The 13,815-nt window shown below is 50.3% G+C and overlaps 1 protein-coding gene across 3 annotated transcripts; it reads left to right on the plus strand.

Annotated features, from left to right (window-relative positions):
- Acrbp (acrosin binding protein) lies at positions 1-13,813 on the plus strand. 3 transcript variants are annotated; one of them, XM_052722073.1, is made up of 10 exons: positions 1-813; positions 1,211-1,429; positions 1,621-1,715; positions 2,176-2,293; positions 4,386-4,851; positions 5,567-5,699; positions 11,368-11,547; positions 11,650-11,817; positions 12,921-13,004; positions 13,472-13,813. In XM_052722073.1, exons 1-10 carry the CDS (start codon positions 771-773, stop codon positions 13,592-13,594), a joined length of 1,629 nt encoding a protein of 542 aa, XP_052578033.1. In that variant the 5' UTR covers positions 1-770; the 3' UTR covers positions 13,595-13,813. The 3 variants fall into 3 exon arrangements, with proteins under 3 accessions (XP_052578033.1, XP_052578034.1, XP_052578032.1); XM_052722074.1 differs by having other exon boundaries at positions 13,084-13,583; XM_052722072.1 differs by having other exon boundaries at positions 12,921-13,583.
- Positions 13,814-13,815: the final 2 nt, after the last annotated feature.

The raw sequence follows: 13,815 nt of genomic DNA on the forward strand, positions 1-13,815 counted from the left end.
TAAGTCCCTTGGACCACTGAACCATTCTACACGTGTGTTCACCTTGGTTGATCCTGCTTTCATTTTAACTTTGGGGCTCCCCCCCCCCCCCCCCAGACAGAGCTTCTCTGTGTAACAGTCCAGGCAGGCCTCAAACTCACAGAGATCCACCTGCCTCCGCCTCCCAAGTGCTGGGACTAAAGGGGTGCACCACCGCCGCCCGGCTTTGGGTCTGTTTCTTACCTAGAGGTGTCCTCCATAGCTCCTGGCCAGGTCGCCCCTGCCTTTTTCAGTCCTGCCCTGCTGCCCAGGGTGCTGCCTAGACTCAGGAGCTAGGTCTCCATACAACTAGGCACATTGCTTCCTTAAGCCCACCTTCTTTGTCTGTAAAAGAGGTGTTAATACACACCCTCTGGGTTTACGGCCAAGCGGCAGGAAGTAGTACGCAGGGCTGAGGTTTTAGCTCTGTGGTGGGAGAAGCGAGGTTCTAGGTTCAATTCCCGGCAGCGCGAAAATGAATTCAAAGCAAGTAGTACCAAGCAGCAGAGGGCTTACTCTGCTGAAGAGGGACCGGAAGGGCTGTGCAGCCTGTGGCTCGGCCCTCGGTCCACGGCCCCCCACAACTGGTGCCCTCACAGGAGTTCACCTCGTGCCCGGCCCCGCCCTCACCTTTGTGACGTAGTAGCCGCGCCTCCTGCCTCCGCGTTAGCCGCCCGAGACCCACAGCTCTCCGAGACTTGGCCCGTTGGAGGTTGCTTTGGTGTGAAAACACGGGTGGATCTTCCCGGGCCATGATGAAACTAGCTGCTGGCTTCCTTCTGCTGCTTCTGGAAGGTGAGAGGCGAGGGTTGGCCGACGGAGGCTGCCCTGGTCTGAAAACGCGGGTGGATCTTCCCTGGGGATTCCTTATGCTCCCAAAGGACTTGAGGCCCCTGCCTCCTGGGAGCCCTTTTCGTGGGTTCTGAGACGGCTGTCTCCATGTGGTAGAACTGGACCACTTCCTGGCTTGGGAAAGGTTGGACTTTTATCTCTTGTCCCTAGAAATCTCTAGGGACACTCTAGTTATCAGGCATCACCCAAGACACCCCCCACTCCCCCGACACCCACACACATACACATAACATGCCAGTTCTTAATTCATGGGGCGTCTACTTCTAGTCTGGGTCTGGCCACTGGACACGGAGTATGTTTGGGGGTAAGGTCTGTTCTCGTCTGTCCCCGTTCCCTGCAGTGCGGCTCCTGCCTGTAACACCTCTCTCAGCTGAGGATTCATCTTCGGCCTCCACTCCAGGCAGCCCTCTCTCATCCACTGAATATGAACGTTTCTTCGCCCTGCTGACCCCAACCTGGAAGGCAGAGACCACCTGCCGCCTCCGTGCAACTCACGGCTGCCGGAACCCCACTCTCGTCCAGCTGGACCAATATGAAAACCACGGATTGGTACCAGATGGTGAGGGCCAGACCGGTGGGGAAACCTAGACACCCAGAGGTCCACTAGGCTCAGGGCAAAAGCTTCGTGCTCATAGAGGGGGCAGGGACACAGCTGGCAGCTCACCCCAGAACCTGTTCTCCACTCGTGGAGACCTTGACCCAGCCCAGGCTTTCCTGTAACCACTCTCCATGGGTGCTGTCCTTTCTTAGGTGCTGTCTGCTCTGACCTCCCGTATGCTTCCTGGTTTGAGTCCTTCTGCCAATTTGCTCAGTATCGTTGCTCCAACCATGTCTACTACGCCAAGGTGAGGAAGGCTGGATCTGTTGATCCAGAACCAAGGTAGAGTGTGTGGGAGTGGGGAGTTGAGGAAGGTGTCCAGGAAGGGCATCATTTAGTTCATCTCCCTGTCAGTTTGCCAAGGTGAGTACGGTCTCACTTCAGTTGCCCACATGGGCTGAACAACCCTTGTTCCTCTGAGTAAAGGAGAGAAGAGAGATTCTGGGGAGAGGCAGAGCTATGCCCTTCCTTCTGTTGCTTCAAAGGGTCCATGTTTTTATTTAAGTCAGCTGGGAAAGAGTGAAGGCAGGCACGTGGCCTAAACAAACGCCCTCTCTTAGGACTACAGGCTCCCTAGAGGAACTGTGTTCCTTCATTCCTGCCCAGGAGCTGTGAAAGCTGTGACTTGCTGGGCAGGGGACTGAGGAGGACCCTGCTGGGGAGGCTGCTCTTGGGAAAAGGCGTTCCCATTCTCCTTTTTTTTGCAGAGGGTCCGATGCTCCCAGCCAGTTTCCATCCTCTCACCCAACACTCTCAAGGAGATAGACTCTCCCCCAGAAGTCCCTGCCACCACCATGACATCCCCCATGGCATCCCACGCCACAGGTGAGACCTCCCATGTTGGGAAACCATGGTGCCCAGGGCTCGGGGTGTCAAACCTTCTCGGTAAGAGTGATGAGTTGGGGAGAAGAGCGAGAAGCTTTTGCTTTGCGTGAAGTAAGTCAAGGCTCTCTTGTCTCAGAGCTTCTTCCACTATCACTTAAGGCCTTCGTCAGAATCTGCTTTTCCTAGTTCCGAAGACAGGTTGGCCTCAAACTCAGATCTCCAGTTAAGAGCACTAGCGCCTCTTCCAGAGAATCTGGGCTCAATTCCCAGCCCTCACAGGGCAGGCCTGGAACAGCCGACGCCCTCTTCTGGCTTCCACAGGCACTGCATGAATGTGATGTACGGGCATATATTCAGGCAAAACACCCATACACGTGAAATGAAAAATAAAAATAAAAACCTTCCAGGCCTTTTGTAAATTCATATTTTCATTTTAGAGAGTGTTTGGACTGGGAGCATAGCTCAATGGTAGAATATATGCTCAGCATATATGAGGCTCTGGGCTTGATTCCTAGGATCCCCCTCATTCAAATATAAGGAATTAGTTGCTAGTTCCTTAGAATACATGGTATTCTCTAGGTGAGATGGATACAAGTAACATTTGTTCTAGGGAACAAGTACATTTGTAAGGCAAGTAGAAAGGTGACATGTACCACCAACATATTCGTTATGGGAATATCTTTTAATTTTGATTTTAGTTAGTTAACTATGTACAAATAGTTTGTGTGTGTGTGTGTGTGTGTGTGTGTGTGTATACATGTATGTGAAAATTAGAGGTCAACACTGAATGTCTTCCTCAGTCACCACATTTATTTATTTTGAGACAGGGTTTGACTATGTAGCCCTGGCTGGCCTGGAACTCACTATGTAGACCAGGCTACCCTGGAACTCACAAAGATCTGCCTCAGTCTCCAGAATGCTAAGATTAAAGGTGTGTACCATCATGTCCAGCTTAAACCACTTGAGTTTTGAAGACTGGTTCTTTCAAGAAACTTGGAGCTAGGACTAGAGAGATGGCCCAGTGGTTAAGAGCCCCAGCTGCTCTTCCAGAGGATCTGGGTTCAATTCCCAGCACCCACATGGCAGCTCACAACTGTCTGTAACTCCAGGTGGTGATGGCTCATGCCTTTAATCCCAACACTTGGGAGGCAGATGCAGGCAGATCTCTGAGTTCAAGGCCAGCATGGTCTACAAGCAAGTTCAGGACAACCGGGGCTACACAGAGAAACCCTGTCTTGAAAAACAAATAATAATAATAATAATAATAATAATAATAATAATAATAATAATAATAATAATTAATAGAAACCTGGAGCTGACTGGCTAGCCTGTAAACCCTCAGCATCCTTCTGTCTCCACCTTCCCAGCACTCAGAGTATAGGCACATGTTCCCATACCCAGCTTTTTTTTTTTTAGGATTTATTACACTTACAGTGTGCTGTCTGCATGTTTTGCCTACATGCCAGAAGAGGGCACCAGATCTCACTAGAGATGGTTGCGAGCCACCACGTGGTTACTGGGAATTAAACTCAGGACCTCTGGGAAGAGCAGTCCATGCTTTTAACCTCTGAGCTGTCTCTCCAGCCCTCCCATCCCAGCCCTTATATAGACTTTAAGGGCTGAACTCGGGTCTCCATGCTTGCAAGTGCTATGCCAACCACCCTGCAGCCCCAATTTCTTGACTGAAAAGCAAGCAAACGTAAAAACTTGTGTTGAGGCCGGGCAGTGGTGGCGCACGCCTTTAATCCCAGCACTCGGGAGACAGAGGCAGACGGATCTCTGTGAGTTCAAGGCCAGCCTGGTCTCCAAATCAAGTTCCAGGAAAGGCGCAAAGCTACACAGAGAAACCCTGTCTTGAAAAAACAAACAAACAAACAAAAACTTGTGTTGATACTGTCTTTGAGATAAGGTCTCCAGCCTCGTGTAGCCTCAAGCTCAGTAGGTAGCCGAGGCTGGACTTGAAGTAGTCCGGTCTCCACCTCCCAGACTGCAGGCCTGTACCACCATGGCAGCATATGCAGATGTGGTTCTCCATGGGGAGGAAGTCTGATCCCTTCTTTTCTCTCTTGGTCCCTTCCAAACCTCGCTGCAGCCACAGAACAACGCCAGGCCTTCCAGCCTTGGCCTGAGCGGCTCAACAACAACGTGGAGGAACTGCTTCAGTCGTCCTTGTCCCTGGGCGGCAAGGAGCAGCAGGGCGGTCACAAGCAAGTGCAGGAGCAGCACAAGCAGGAGCTAGTACAAGATCATAAACAAGAGGACGGGCAGGAGCAGGAGGAGCAGGAGGAGGAAGAGGAGGAGGAGGAGACAAAGCAGGAAGAGGGGCAGGGGACAGAGGAGGGTCTGGAGTCAATGTCCAATCTGCAGTCGTACTCGGAGCCCAAGTTTCAGTCGGAGTCTCTGTCTTCCAACCCTTCCTCCTTTACTCCCCGGGTCCGAGAAGTGGACTCTGCTCCACTGATGATGGAGAACATCCAGGAGCTCATTCGGTCAGCCCAAGAAATGGACGAAATGAATGAACTGTACGATAACTCCTGGAGAAGCCAAAGCACTGGCAGGTACAGGAGATTGTGACCCCCTCATGGGCCCTGCCGTCCCTGCTGCCTTCTTTGGAATTGCGAAGCCCACTTACCAGCTTTGGTCTCCAGACCCACTCAGACCTGCTTAGGCTTCAGGCAGAGCTAGCAATGGCGGGCCCCTCCTGTTCTGTGCTAACCCTTGTTTTAAGCCCCACCCTGGGTTCTGGTCTTATCTCTGGCCTTGATTAGCACTAAAGCCTTCAGAAAGTTATTTCTCCATTTTGTTGTTGTTGTTCTTTCTTTATTTTATTTTTACTTAGGTGTATGTGTGCATGTCTGTGTGTGTGTGTGTGTGTGTGTATATATATATGTGTGTGTATGCACATGTGTGCAGGTGTCCATGGAGGCCAGAAGAGGGCGCCGGATCCCCTGGGACTACAGTAAATGGGTGGTTGTGAGCTACAAGAGTGGGTGCTGGGGACCAGACTTGGGTCTTCTAGAAGAGCAACAACTGCTCTTAACCACTGAGCCATCTCTCCAGCCACTGTTTCTCCATGTTGGACTTCAGTTCCTCATTTGTAAAAGTAGGCAGTTGGTCCAAGGTCCTCTCAGACTGCAGGATGGAAGTCCTCTGCTAAGCATGCTGAATGCATATGACCAAGACCAACTGCTTAGCGGAGGGGAAGAGTAGATGTGGTTTTTCTACCCCACCCCCCCCAGCCCATCCCCACCAGTCTGTACTGTCTTCTTGCAGCCTCCTGCAGCTGCCCCACACGGAGACCATGATGGTGCTATGCTATTCCATTATGGAGAATACCTGCACCATGACTCCCACAGCCAAGGCCTGGAGCTACATGGAGGAGGAGATCCTTGGCTTCGGGGATTCGGTATGTCCACCATGCTATTTAATGGATACATGCCACTGGACATCCCATGGGCCTGGCACTGTGTGAGCCATGGGTGAGGGGGCTGGGCAAGGAAACCATGAGACATAGTTGAAGAGATTCCTTGGAAGGACATCTCCAGCCACCATAGAGGAAGGTTGAAGACCCAGTCTGGAAGCCAGCCTGGTCTTGAATGCATCCTTAAGCTCTTCAAGTTTTCAGCCTGTAAGCCATCCCTTGAATCCCGTTCAGCATCTTCAGTAACTAGCTGCGCCTTAGACTCGGCTCTTTTTCTTTTCAGAAGGTTCATAGAACCTCTTCCTTTTGGGTCTAGTGGTGAAGGCTATAGTCCCGGCTGCTTAGGGGGCTGAAGCAGAAGAGTCACAAGTTCACTCTGTGGAATGGGCAGCAGAGTGAATAGAACTTAGTGAGACCCCGTCTCAAAATAAAAAAGTAAACGGGGCTGAGGATGGAGCTCAGTGGTAGAACACTTGCCTAGCGTGCAGAAGACCCTAGGTTCAATCCCCAGTTCCAAAAAACAATGTGTAACAGAGACCATTTGTATTAGGACTTTCTAAAGAAACAGAGCTGATAGAATGAATATATAGTAAAAGTGGACTTACCAGATTTGCTTACATGATACAGTCCACATAGTCCAACAATGGCTGGAGAGGCTGAGAATCTGGTAGTTGCTTAATCTGTGAGGCTGGACGTCTCAACAGCCCCAGACTGGCGCTGGAGGCCTGAGGATTCCTGCAGAGCTGCTGGTCTTCAGTCTACATTGGAAGCCTGAAGAAGCTTGTTCTAAAATCCGTAAAGGAATGCCGCGTCAGCGTGATAACGGACTTGCCAGCAAGCGTGAAGGCAAGCAGGCGAAAAGCAAAGCCGTCTTCTCCCATCAGTCTGCAGGGTGCTGCCCACATTTAGGATCAGTCTTCCCCCTTCAAATGATCTGGTCAAGAAAATCCCTCCCAGGAGCCCCAGTGGCTTGTTTCTAGTTGATTTCAAATCCAGTCAAGTTGACAACCAAGATTCACCATCAGAAATTCACCCCTTGTCAATTGACACCCAATCTCTTCATGTCATGCTCAATTTCCACATGAAAAAAATGACAATTATAATTCTGCCTACATGTGATATAACTACCCCACATATGATTAAACACATTATTTAAGAATAGGTGGCAAAATCCCTTGAGGAATGCTTAGTGTTTTAGTGTCCCATAATTTACATATGATAATATATATTACAGTACTTAAACACTGATATTATCTCAGTGAGTGTTGCATTACATGATAAAGAAATAGAAGAAAGAAAACAAATGTCTGCTTAATATATGTGTATCTATGCACAAACACGTTCTTAACAAAATAGGACAGGAAACACATCGGTTACAATCCTCATTTCTGTGACTGGTCACATGAACTTAGCTGGTATTTGTAACTACCACCTTCTACTCATTCTGTATTTCCTCCCCTCAGGAAGCACCTCAGAAGGCCTTGGTTCTTTCCCTGGAGGGGTGACCCTTTCCTTTATCCCTGAAGGGTTTGGATCCTGTCATCCTACCTCCATTGGGTTGTTCTAATTTCCCATTGACCTTCATCACCGGGGCATTAACTTAACACCAAGAGATGCCCTAAAGCAGTGGTTCTCAACCTGTGGGTCATGATCCCTTGGGGGGGGGGGGTCGAATATCAGATAACCTGCATATCAGATACTTACATTATGATTCGGAACAGTAGCAAAATTACAGTTATGAAATAGCAACAAAATGATTTTATGATTGAGGGTCACCACAACATGAGGAACTGTATTAAAGGGTCACAGCATTAGGAAGGTTGAGAACAAGAGCCCTAAAGCGTCTTCTGCACGCCAGACATAATCTTCCTTATGTCCACTGTGAAGAAGGAAGCCATTTCCCCCTTGGTAGTCTGGATCAATCACCCCTCCTAAAAATGTATTCCTTTCTTAGCTTGTTGACTTAAAAGTATCATGAGCCCAAAGTGGCCAGGTTGGAAGTCTTAGCTCCTAATGAAATGTAATATTTTTTGTGACTCCTGGTTGGAGTGCTCCCCCTTATGGAACCAAAATTTCTAGGCTAGCAGAGCAGAAAAGTCCAAGGAGCAGGAAAAAAAAATGTTCCTAGTGGGTCACTAGAGGTGATAGTAAGTGGTACCATCCTCAATTCTACGCCTTGATTCCTAGACCATGAATCCTAGCTATAGAAGAAATAATAGTGTATATTGGAGATTGATTCAAAACATATACAGTCTTCTGGAAAACACTCCAGTTCTCTAGGCTACTCCCATCTAATTGGCACTGTAACTGTCTTTTTTTTTTTTTTTTTTTTTTGGTTTTTCGAGACAGGGTTTCTCTGTGTAGCTTTGCGCCTTTCCTGGGACTCACTTGGTAGCCGAGGCTGGCCTTGAACTCACAGAGATCCGCCTGGCTCTGCCTCCCGAGTGCTGGGATTAAAGGCATGCGCCACCACCGCCCGGCGTAACTGTCTTTTAAAAAGCCATTCCTGGATCAATGGCTCAGTGGTTAAGAGTACTGGTTGCCCTCCAAAGGACCCAAGTTTAATTCTTATCACCCATTTGGTGATTCACAACTATCTGTAACTCGAGTTGCAGGGGGATCTGACACCCTCTCTTGGCCTCCAAGGGCACCAAGTGGTGAACAGACATACATACACACAGAGCATCCATACACACAAAACTGAAAAAGTGAAAAGCCCATTCCATCTCTCTATCAAGCCAGCTCTCTTCAGGATGGTAGAAAACCTGGTAAGACCAATGAATTCCATGAGCACAGGCCCCCTGACTACTTCTCTGGCTTAGAAGTGAGTTCCTTGATTGGAAGCAAAGCTGTGTGCAGTACCACGGTGGTGGATAAGGCATTCTGCAAGTCTATGGATGATTTCACCAGAATAATTACGTGCAAGAAAGGAAAATCAATCCTTAAGTATTCAAGTAAGGAAAACACACTGCGCTTTCCACAATGCCACCTGCCATCAGGTGGATAATTGTCACCATGGGGACTGGTGCCATAGTCTGTATTAGGGTTCTCTCAATAAACAGAACCAGTAGAATGGATGGATATATTGAGAGGGGGTTTATTGGATTGGCTTAGACGATGTGGTCTGGGTAGTCCCGCAACGACTGTCTCACACCAGAGAGGCCAAGGATCTGGCCGTTGTTCAATCCATGAGGCTGACGTCTCAGCAGTCCCAATCAGGTACTGAAGCAGGGAAGGTTCCTGGAGAGCAGCAGCTGGTCTTCAGTCTACGTGGGAATCCCAAAGAAGTAGGTTCTAATATCAGTAAGGAATGCATCTTTGAGAGCAGGGGATAGATGGACTTGCCAGCAAGAGTGAAGGCCAGGGAATGAAAAGGAAAACTTCCTTCTCCCATCTCCCTTTCATCTGAGTTCCCATCCTACGTTTAGGGTGGCTCTGCCCACTTCAAAGAGTCTCTTCAAGGGAGTCCCTCACAGGAGTGCCCCGTGGCTTGCCTTCTAGTTGAGTTTAGACCTAGTCAAGTTGACAATCAAGACTACCACCACAGCATTTCAGGGAGTCTGTAAAAAGATTCTGGTTCCAACATTTCTTCCACAATTAGCAAGTCCATGCCCAGAAAGATATGTGCTTTGAAGTGCTCCTTTGCTGTCATTGTTACTATGAGGCAAGGTCTCTGTTGCATAGGCTGATTTGGAGCTTCTAGGCTCAAGTGATCTTCTCAGCCTTGGTAGTCAGTAGCTGGGTGTGCAGGTGCACCCTACCACACACAGTTCCTTGGTTCTGAAACAGTACAATTTAGCAAACAACCACTGAGAGCCAACCTACCATTCATTCATCTGTTTCTTCAACAAACACTGAGTGGGCACCAACTGTCTGCCAGACACCTGGGACGCTGGCTGTGTGCAGAGCAGATTCAATGCTTGCTCGCTCTCGGAACTAATTGGGGAGAACGAGATGGAAAAATAAGGCTGGGGCGTGCTCAGTGGGAGAGTGCTTTCATGTCCAAGGGAGGCACTTGGATTTGATGCGTGGTACAACCAGTGAAGCTGGGCACTGTGCGAAGATCAGCACTGTGAAGGGAACAAGGGGACAGCGCCGAGGAAGCAGGTGGTGTCGTGAACAGGCCACTCTGCACGATTGCAATGATCAGAGAATGTTCTTAGGGGAACTGGAGTCTAAACTGAGACCTGCAGGCCGTTAACAAGGCAAAGGGAGGGCCCGCCGCCGCTACCGCAGGGTTCTTAGTAGAGGGGGCGGTACGCACGAAGGCTCTGCAGAAAGCAAGACCTGAAAGTTCGTGAGGAGCTCAGAATGAACACATTTTCTGGCCAGAAGGAGCTTGAGCCTGACGCGGGAGGTTCGTGTGGAGTCCGCAGTACTACTAAAGGTTGTGCTGGAGAGACGTTTTTTAGAAACATGTGAATTCAGAGGTCATAGACTCAGGGTAGTATGTTTGGATAAGGGAACAGAGTCCATTTTACTGAGCACCTAGTAGCAGAAGATAGAGTCAAAAGATAGAGTGGAAAGTCTGGATGCCACCTGAGGCATTTAATGTTGCAGGAAAGGGAAAACTCATAAAGGGTTGGGGTCAGGGTCATGCTGCTATCTCCCTTGCCAGCTGCTGCAGGGTAAGCAGGGGCTGAGAAGGAGCCCACACCCTGTTTCAGGCTGCGCCTTGGGTGATGGTGGGATTCCCTGAAGGTGTGCTTGGCCCAGATGTTTCTGGTTATGCTGATGACACTCATTCAGGACCAGCACTCAGCTGGGAGATGGGTAACCCCACTCTGAAAGAGCTTACAGGACCTGGCAGGTTTGGAACTAGGCATTTGATGGAGAGTGGGTCTGAGAGATGGAAAGACCTGGATCCATGTCCAGCTTTGAGCAATGTTCTTAACTGCCTGGAGCCTTGCTCTCCCCATGAGTAAGTGCCAATGTTATTTGTTAGTACTTATGGGCTTAATGACGTCTATTTGGTGTTTTTGACTTTGAGACAGTGCCTTACCGTGTAGACCAGGCTGGCCTGGAACTCAGAGACCCACTTGCCAATGCCTCCAGAGTGCTGCGATTAAAGACATGTGCCACCGTGCCTGACTGGGTTTTTTATTTTGTTTTTAAAGAAAGGATCTCTGTAGGCCAAGCTGGTCTGGAACTTGAGGATTTTGAACTCCTGATCCTCCTGCCTCTGCCTCCCAAGAGGGTAAATCCCTGATTGCTTATTTTTTTTTTAGGCAGTGTCTTACCAAGTAGTTTAGGCAGGACTCAATTTTATGATGTCCCTGCCTCTGCTGGCCAGCGCTGTCACCTCTGCAAATAGGATTTGCACTGTCATTAATGGAATAGAGAAGAGAATTACAGTCCTTCTCAGGTTGCTTAAGCAAGGACGAGTCCCTTCCCCCATGTAAGATGCCTGTGAGTTACCTCGCAAGGAGAATTTGGAGCTTGGGGAAGAAATCAGAGCTGGTAATAAAGATGAGGATGCCACCTGCAGATGAAGTTTACTTGAGAGCTGAGGGGAGGTCCCTGAGGGAGTCTTAGGAAGGAGGACAGGGCAGAAAAGCCCAGCAAAAGGCCTTAGGACAAAAACGTCAACCATCATGCTGTGTGCTCTGGGAGCCTGCCACGACTCAGCCTCTCACTCAAACCCCTGTCCCAGGTCTGTGACAGTCTTGGACGGCGACACACAGCTGCCTGTCCCCTCTGTGCGTTCTGCTCCCTGAAGCTGGAGCAGTGCCATGCTGAGAGCAACGTGCTGAGGCAGCACTGTGATGCTTCCCACAAGATACCCTTCATCAGCCCCTTCCTCTCATCCCAGAGCATATCCACCGGCAACCAGGTACCTCAACCGGGAAGCCTGCGGTGGGAAAGCTGAAGGGAGCATGGGAAGGCGGCCTGGGGGTGGAGAGGCCTGTGCCTCTCACATGTCTCGTGTCCACAGGCGAGGATCCCAGACAAAGGCCGCTTTGGTGGGCTAGATATGTACGGAGGGCTCAGCTCTGACTTCTGGTGTAACCGGCTTGCCATGAAGGGCTGTGAAGATGAACGAGTCTCCAAATGGCTCAAGGCTGAGTTCCTAAGCTTCCAGGATGGGGACCTCCCCACGAAGGTCAGACTCTCTCCTTCAACCTTAGCCCCCTCGGCCACTCCCAGTTCTTCCTAGGTACTTGTTCTGGAAAGCCTGAGCTTGCGACCCTGGCTCTGAGACCCAGTCCATAGTGGTCTCCTACCATTCTTCCAATGGACCCTTCCCCCAGTAAATGAGGGTCACACTCAGCAAAGCAGTAGGAACCCTGTCCCAGGAGAAGGCTGCAGACTGGGAGGTGAGATGGAGATAGAGGTTCTAGCCCTGGCTCAGCCAGTCATTTGCTGAGTGGCATTGGTCAAGTCACTGCAGGCCCAAGTTCTCCTCACTGCTACAGTCAAAGCCTCGACTCTGCCCAGCCCTGTGGAACTTGCCTCCCTAGCTCAGCCTGAAGCCTTCTCCCCGTCTTTTCCAGTGCTTTCCCCATCAATAAAATCAGCACACTTCCTCTCACCCCCAAATTACCACCTCCGAGTTGTTGGTCAACTATGGTTGCTGAGAGCGGGTCCCTATCCCACTCCACGGTTTGAGAGCAGACAAGGTCCACAGGAGAATGATTGACCCACTGTCCCTTATCAGAGTGCCTTGGGCCTTCCGCCCATCATCAACAGGCTTCCTGATAACTGGACCACGAGCTGGGTCCCCTTCCTGTGTTCTATATACTCTCACCTCTGTGTGTGTGTGTGTGTGTGTGTGTGTGTGTGTGTGTGTATGTGTATGTGTCTGTGTGTGTGTGTATGTGTGTGTGTGTGTGTGTGTGTGTGTGTGTGTGTGTGTGTGTGTGTATGTGTATGTGTCTGTGTGTGTGTGTATGTGTGTTGCTAGGCATGGCACCCAGGGCCTATGTGTACTAAGCAAGCCCTTGGCCACTCATGCACTGGACCCTTAACTACCTCCTTCTATACCCCCAATCAGCTGGCCAGTAGGGCACTCCTGATTCCCCTTACCACCTGGCCGCTTCCCAGGAACCCAGCACTGAGGGTGGGAGAAGGAAAAAGGAGGTACAGTGGGGTGCACCCCAGCTGTGTGAGGCCCTGGCCCACCAGGACTGCCATGACCCTTAATGGAGAGAGTGGTGTCCCGTCAGGGTTTTGATACTCTGTCCCTCTCCCTGGCTCCTGGTGTAGATTTGTGACACAGACTATGTCCAGTACCCAAACTACTGTTCCTTCAAAAGCCAACAGTGCCTGATGAAAAACCAGAACCGGAAGGTGAGCCCCTACCCTGTCCTCACCCCTTACCAGTCCCAGACCCTCCTGGGAGGGTCTGTTCTGAGCCCTTCTCTTCCAGAAGCTGGGCTGTGGAAACAGTTCCCTGTCTGCATCTGTGAGGCAGAGACCTCTACATGGTGCCTCCTCCTCTTCCTAGTCTGGAGTGAGTCAGGCCCTCTCAGACAGGAGTGGGCAGGGGAGGTACAGAAAGGAGGGATGGGCCCTGAGGACCCAGCGGGAGACCCTTAGCTGGCCTGAAAACGGGATGTTGAGTTTCAGCCTCCCAGCCTTACTCATCAGGTAACCTACTACGGTAAGTTGCTTCCTGTCTGAGTCTAGGCCGCCTCCGTCTTAAAGGAGGTTGAACTGTTGAAACCCCACCTGCATTCCTTTCTGCCCTCTAGCACCTGCCCCTGGTTCTGATTCCTCCTCACTTCATGCTCCATACACACATGATGCTTTTGTAGGTGTACCGCATGAGATGTATGATGAACGAGAACTACAACGTGCTGAGCCCGGCTAAAAGTGAGGAGGTTATCCTCCGGTGGAACCAAGAGTTTAACACTCTGGCTCTAGGCCAGTTTGGATGAGCTGGGGTCTGTGATGTCCCCACCCCGGCCCTGCCTCTCCACTGCTTTCTCCATCGCTCTCAGACCTCACCTGTCAGTCGGCCTCCAGGTGCCCCTCACAGGCCTCTGACCTGGCCCCTGCTCACATTTCCCTTGGGTTGGGACAGCAGTCCCAGAGAGGTCCGTGATGGGAGCTGCATGTGCCCTGAAGAATACCTTCAAATAAAATGTTTCTCTTCAGC

Source organism: Peromyscus californicus, unplaced genomic scaffold (assembly GCF_007827085.1).
Source record: "Peromyscus californicus insignis strain IS unplaced genomic scaffold, ASM782708v3 Scaffold_6__1_contigs__length_162567912, whole genome shotgun sequence".
In the NCBI taxonomy this organism is placed as follows: Eukaryota; Metazoa; Chordata; class Mammalia; order Rodentia; family Cricetidae; genus Peromyscus; species Peromyscus californicus.

Bases quoted from the DNA above. Each gene is read 5' to 3' on its own strand.
- Acrbp (XM_052722072.1), top strand. From the start codon at position 771: ATGATGAAACTAGCTGCTGGCTTCCTTCTGCTGCTTCTGGAAG. The intron at 814-1,210 runs GTGAGAGGCGAG...CGTTCCCTGCAG, and splicing joins CCTTCTGCTGCTTCTGGAAG to TGCGGCTCCTGCCTGTAACA. The intron at 1,716-2,175 runs GTGAGGAAGGCT...TTTTTTTTGCAG, and splicing joins ACCATGTCTACTACGCCAAG to AGGGTCCGATGCTCCCAGCC.